General features: G+C 43.5%; 1 protein-coding gene across 1 annotated transcript; it reads left to right on the top strand.

The window, feature by feature from the left end:
• Positions 1–410: 410 nt before the first annotated feature.
• grass (Gram-positive Specific Serine protease) lies at positions 411–2048 on the top strand. Its single transcript, XM_064694544.1, has 6 exons — positions 411–568; positions 646–818; positions 883–1096; positions 1153–1201; positions 1267–1460; positions 1526–2048. The coding sequence occupies exons 1-6, from the start codon at positions 502–504 to the stop codon at positions 1948–1950; spliced, it is 1122 nt and encodes a 373-aa protein (XP_064550614.1). The 5' UTR covers positions 411–501; the 3' UTR covers positions 1951–2048.
• The last annotated feature ends 5029 nt before the right edge of the window (positions 2049–7077 follow it).

Raw genomic sequence — 7077 nt, forward strand, 5'->3', positions numbered from 1 at the left:
CCGCAGCAAAACATGCTCGGCTCAACCTTCTAGCTGTTGGTTCTCTCGAGATCGCTGAGCTCAGTTGAGCGACAGCCATGCGAGATCTCGAGAGAGTTTGCTCAGAAAATGCCAAGCAACGAATCGAGATATTTTTTATATTTTTATAGCCGACTGCGGGCATGTAAACAAACCCGGACGAGCTTGATTAATCAGCAAATGATTTTTTATAAATACAATCTTCAATTAATATTTATATGTTTTTATTATAATTTGTACACTTGAGGCTTGGCAAAGAAAGCCAAACACTTGTGGGCGGGCTACCAAAAGGGGGAAAACCAATCAGACGGGCGAGTGCTCAATTCTCGACTCAGAGAGATGAGCTGAGACTTCAGTCTGGGCCGAGTTCATCTCGTATAAAGTGCGCGCTTGGAGCGCGCTGCGCACAGTAGCACTTGGAGCACACGTTCGGCCAGTTACCAGGCCAGGCATCGACTATCGTCTATCGACTCGCAGTTTTATATGATGTTGCGCTGCAGCTTCCTCGTCGCCGCCGTCTGCCTGATTGGCGCTCGATCCGCATGGGCAGGTGAGCTAGAAAACTTCTCATGACCCGTTTTTACTGTTTAGCATATTAATTGCTTGTGCACACTGACATTCGTTTAGCCTATGCGGACGACTGTGAGACCCCGAACGGCGTGCGGGGCCAGTGCATGCCATATTCCTCCTGCGCGGACATCGAGCAGCGTCTCCTGGCCGCCCAACAAAGCGGCGAGCGCGTCGCGCCCGAGTACGCCAGCTATTTGCAGCGGGCAGCCTGCGGCGAATTCGACGGAGTGGTAAATAGTGACAATATATTCCGTTAATTGGCGAACTCAACTCAATCTTTTGTTCCATGTGAAGCGTCACTTTTGCTGCCCCGCGCCACAGATACAGCACAACTCAAAGGTCATGGAGCTTTTCAAGAGCTCCAACTTCAGCTGCGGATCCATTCTCAATCAGCGCGTAGCCAATGGCTACGAGGTGCAGTTGTCCTCCAGGCCCTGGATGGCCTTGCTCCGATATCAAAGCCTGGGCCAATCTCGTTTCCTGTGCAGCGGCACACTTATATCGAACCGTAAGGCAACTATATAGCATATTTATGACTCATATTGAGCTGATTCTTATTCGTAGGCTATATTTTGACAGCCGCCCATTGCGTCTATGGACTCGAGGAGCAGCTGTGAGTATTGGAGCTCTCGCTTACCAGGCTCAAAACAAATCCCTAAATGCTTAACCCACTTCCAGCTATGAGATTCGTTTAGGCGAGCATCGCATCTCCACGGAGCGGGACTGCCGCCGGCAGGGACGCAAGGAGAAGTGCGCGCCCCCCGTCAAGGATCTGGGCATCGAGAAGTTCATCCTGCACGAGAAATACGATGCCAAGCAGGTTACCAACGACATTGCCTTGCTGCGCCTGAATGAGACCGTGACCTTTGAGAGTAAGTGACGGGCACAGCCTTATCCATTGCCACAGGCTAAGCCACCACTTCATCATTTCTTGCAGAGCACATCAAGCCCATCTGCCTGCCCATAAGCGATGAGCTGAAGCAGCAGGCTGAGTCGCTGCCCAACTACTTTGTCACCGGCTGGGGCACCACCGAGAACGGTTCAGCTTCGGATGTATTGCTGCAGGCCAATGTGCCTATTCAGAGCCGCTCGGCTTGCTCCCAGACCTATCGCCGTGAGGTGCCCTCCAGTCAGCTCTGTGTGGGCGGCGGCGATTTGCAGGACTCCTGCAAGGGCGACTCGGGTGGCCCGCTGCAGGCGCCCGCCCTCTACCTGGACGAGTACAAGCTGCGCATGGTGGAGTTCGGCATTGTTAGCCTGGGCGTGACATCCTGCGGCCAGATCAGCCTGCCGGGTCTCTACACTAATGTGGCACACTATGTGCAGTGGATAACAGACACCATGGCCAGGCATGGATTATAAATCTGGTTTTATAAATAAAATGTAGATTTCTTAGCATTGCTTTATACAGTCAGATGGGCATATGTTGAGAATATATTAAAAATATATTTATATTTAAATATACGTTTTTTTGTGAGTCGTGAAATTTCCAAAATTGCGCAGCAATTGCATATAGCGACCTCTATTGATGTTTGTCCAGCCATTAGCACCATCTGTTGGACAAGCAAGCGCTGCTGCGAGCGTTCAGGCGTCAACTGTTGAGTTTGTCGCAAAATAACGAAATGAACCAATCCGGGTTTTCCAATACTTGAACCCTTTTCGTGGGGAATGTTTAGAAAAAAGTATTTTTGGAAATTAGGTACCCGTTGAAATAATTTCCTTTTTAGGTACACACTCTGGTTTCCTCGCAAGCCTATAAAGTAATTTGTAACATATAAATAAAAGACACCCTTGCTTACCGAGTAAATTATTCGCTCAACATATTTAAATGCACAGTCTGTGTATCAGGGGAAGTACAAATACAACTGTACAAGTACAACAGCTAACACTTTCATATAAAAATAAAAGAAATAAGCAACGCGAGAGTGCCTGACTATGAAATACCCTCTGTTCAGATTTGTCACCACATCAACTAATAAATATCGTTTTCAGGGTACAAATAGTATATGAAAGTAAATAAAGTAGGTATATAAATAATAATTTGTTTTCATACTAGAGCCTATAATTTTCTCAATTTTGATTAGAAATAGAGGCATATTTTGTTTGCAGGGCGCTTAACGAATATCCTTATTAATCATTTAATGGCTACAGGGTATAATAAGTGGTTTTTTTAAAACAAACATTTCGTGCATTTAAACGAATTAAATGTAAACACTTGGCGTGGCATCTTCACATTCCCAGGACATTAGTGGCCACTTACACACACACACACACACACACATATGTATGTATGCGTGAGTGTGTCTGCTGGCAATTTGAGTTAGGCACAAATATGCCCGACTAATCGCAACAAAATCCATCTTCTCTGTGGCCTTGTCATAACTAACATGAGGATAACAGAGAGGCGTGTCTTTTAACCTTAAGTTGTACTTTGGAAATTGTGTGGGTGTTTTTTTTTAAACTGAAACAAAGTTTTCTATGTGCAAAACATTTTCCATTTAAATGCAAAGGCAAACCGACTTTTAATATTTCTTCAAACTTTTTTACATTTTAGTAAGTTTTCTTGTTTTGTAGCAGGAGATGTGTAAGTACATAAATTTACATGCGAAATATATGGCAAACATTTAAAGCTGTCTTTTCGGATTTAGCTGTAGCTGATCTAAGAAGTTAAGCTTGAAAATCATTTACAAATCATGTGCTTTTACGCTTGTACCCATTGATATTGGCTAAAAAGGGGTATACTGGTTTCGTGCAAGTGTGTGTAACAGGTCAATGGGCCGAACGTTAGCTTCTGTAATGATGGCTCAATAGCACGGCTCCTATTATAGGATACCACTTAAGAAACACGACTGTTAAGGTTGCGTCTTCCATCTTGGTATGGCGGGAGTCCTATCTGAGACCTCTTCTGATCTATGGATCACGGCACACCGATTGTATAACGCAGCTCCACGTCGAGCATTTGCTCTACCCGTATTCCGGTTTAAACCACAATCACCACGAAACTCCTCCAAGGGCCACAACCAAAAGTCGGGATGAAACAAGTTCCGTGCGTTCCTGATGTGTGTAACAGGCAGAAGGAGGGTAAATATATTCTTGATTTTGACATCTCGATCCATCTCCGTGTGCCCGCCTTTATGAACCCGTCGATCACAGAATCTAAAAGACCTGGAGTCTTGAAGCTTAAAACATATATTCTCCTATACGCAAAACTAGTTTTTCATTTTTAGATGATAACTTGTCCCATTTTCCAATCTTGATTTTTTAAGCATAAATTGAATAAAACTTATTTTTAAAGCAAGAGCCTTGTGATTTGGTATAAACACAACTTAAATGCCGCACTTATTCGCTTAAAATTTCAAGAAAATCAGAGAGCAGATATAGTACTTCTAATAGTGCGGCGCACGCGGAAGAATCAGGCTATAAGTACCTGGCCAGGCATTCTGGAGTTCATATTGAGCTATATGTAATGACTTGAAGAATCAAAAACAAAATAATATATGGACTGAGGAGTACAGGGCATTTTGTAGTCGAGCACACTCTACTACAGCGCTCTTGCTTAGCTATTATTTTGAATATTTTGAATAATTGGTGCATAGCTACATTCTTCGAGTCTATGTTCAACTATTATTGCAATAGATAGATAGTTGCCAGTCTAATACAATTAATTCGGAATTAATGTGCTGCATTCCTTAAGACAAACGAACCTGATTGTATTGTCAGGCATTCAGCTACAGCTGGGTATCTCAGACTGCACAAAGTCCTCGAAGAAAGTCCTGTATTGTTGCTGCTTTGTGAGATGCAACTTTTCGGGAGTTATCTGCTAATTGCACAAGGATGCGAGGAGGCGTAAAGGATTGGGTAAAGGACGTGCCAGCAACTGGATGGCTGTCTGTCTGTCTGTCTGTCTGTCTGGCTGACTGCGCTGCACTCATTGGCGGCGTTAATTAAAATCGTCTCAAGCAAGTCCGAGAAACTAATAACAGCCAAACAATTTTTGAATCAAGCCTTTCAGCTATGTTCCGGCGTTTTCCTTTTGCCATTCCATATGGCGCAGCCACTGTCAATTTTTCCGCTCAAAGCATAAAAAAAAAAACACAAAATTGAGGACTGCGGTCGCGGTTTCGGGCCAGAGGCGACTTTGTTTTAGTTGGCTGTTGTTCTTCCGCCAGCCTGAAGTGGTTGCGAACTAGTGAGAAGTGGCCGTCGCGTCGTCTATGTTTGCCTGTTAGTAGAGCTTTTGTTTTAGTTTTACAGCTGAACTGTTAAGGCTGCAAGCGCAGCTGCAAGCGGATCCATTGTTTTTGCCTTCACTGTTGCTGTTGTTGCTGCTGCTGCTGCTATCCCTCCCTTGCCATTCGCTCCATCGTGTTTGTTTTCCATTACAACATGTTGTTGCTGGCGTGCACTTACATTGGCCCGCTGTGGTGCAACAGCCGGCGCCAAAATATTGACACTGCCGAATTGTTTTTGGTTTCTCGCGCGTAAAACCAAATTAATGAAACTTAAAATTGACAACAAGCACAGCAAGTGGCCAACACAAACAACAAACAACAAACAACAAACGACATGCAACAACTGACAACTGGCAAATGGCATCTGTGTAATTGTTGTTGTTGTTGTCAGTCACTAAATAAATTCCATGGTTCATCTTCTGTAACACTCTTAAGCGGCTTATGACCAGGCCAATCGGCGTATCAGCCCGGCAATAACTCATTTGCGGCAGCAAATGAAAAGCGATTAATACTGGACATCAAATACAACATTCACTTTGTGACCAACTCGCATATATTTTATTGCATAGGTTTTCATTTTTTGCCATAAATATGAAATATATTGTACAAATATTGATTTCAGACTTTTGGATATTGATGTGCATGTATTTTTTAGTGTCCCTTGGGTATTCAAATTATGTCACGAATGGGTCTTATCATTTATCATAATGCCACCCAAAAAAGGATAGGTTGAATATGTCATTGCTAAATAAACACTTGTTTTGCTTTAAATTATATCTATAAGAGAATAAAATAGAACGCACGAAATATTGTCGAAGATTTGCTGAAAAATATTGAAAGAAGTGCTGAGCCGCAAAGTGTTATCCAGCGTTTTGCTCAGATGTTTCGGAATCTTGCCACTAGGAATTAATTAATGATTTAAGCCGGGGTTGTAGAGCTCAGTTTACCCTGCTATACTTACAAGAAATTTGTAAAATGGTAAGACGCGGTGCTAGAAGAGGGGTCAGTGTTAAGGAAGGTGGGCACCGCAGGGATTGCTTCGCCGCAGTACAAGTTAAGCTTAGTAGAGGATGGATGTAGGTGGGATTGCTCCGCCGCTACCTGAGTTAAGATTAGTTGGGGAGCGTGTCACTGGGATTGCTCCGCCGCTATTAGAACTAGGATAAGTGGAGGAGAGTGTCAGGGTTAATAGAGAAAGGTGTCGGTGGGACTAGCTCCGCCTGTGACTAGATACTAAGAAGGGTAAGTCCTACCAGGTCTCGCTTGCTGAACTATAAAAAAAGGGAGCCCCAAATTGTTTAATTATGTTCAATTTACGTTTTCTTTATTGCTCTTAAGTTTCTGATAACGCTGCTGCATCGTTGTTCTTCAATAGATCTACCTAATCTGAATCACGACCACGCCTCTGTGCTCCTTATTCCTATTATGCCTCTGACATGTCCTCTACTTGCGCTTGTCGGATCCAGGATGATGACTTTTTCTATGCGAATACCTTTTATATTCCCTTATACATCTGAGATACTTCACAATAGATTTCTCAATAAAATGCCAAATACATTAAATTAATTTCCGGTGAGGCATTAGCTGTCAGCCTGCGGTTTTCCATTTAAGAAATTCCCATTTTCAAAAAGTGTCTCCAACTGTAACAGCAATGCAATAAAGTAACCACTGCATGTACTCAATGAAAAATTACAATAAATAATGTTTTAAATGAATTATTCACAGACTTCAGCTCTTCCGGTCGAAAGTGCCACATGCCGTGGCATTCATGGGCTCCTCCTCAGGCTGGGTCGCAGCCCGAGCGGCTCCTTGGTGAAATAAGTTATTCAAATTTTTTGGTTATATTGTAAATTTGGCATTTCCGAATGCAATGGCGGCGCAGGATAACACATTTGCCATCAGTTCGTTTGGGTAAGTGTGCGTGTGTGCGTGTGTATTTGTGTGTGGCCTCGCACATTTGCATGCAGAATTTAAATTATATTGTCCGTTTCATGCTCTGACACTTATGAGACAAAATGAAATAAAAGATGACTCCAGCGACAACAAAAGGACTGAAATAACAGAAAGGTAGCAAGGCAAGGATGTGCCACACGCGCCCACAAGTGCGCAGCCAGGACGACAAACAAACAAATAAACATCGCCTCGCCTCCAACTTACGTGCGCCCCAACATGCTGAGGTTGGGTAAGCGACAGTAGTGCTTCGAGCTACAACATATGCCCATATTCCGCCCACTCAGGCACACACACACAAACACAC

Source organism: Drosophila montana, unplaced genomic scaffold (assembly GCF_035044405.1).
Source record: "Drosophila montana isolate Dmon_TW-CO22-7 unplaced genomic scaffold, ASM3504440v1 contig_3733_1, whole genome shotgun sequence".
Lineage (NCBI taxonomy): Eukaryota > Metazoa > Arthropoda > Insecta > Diptera > Drosophilidae > Drosophila > Drosophila montana.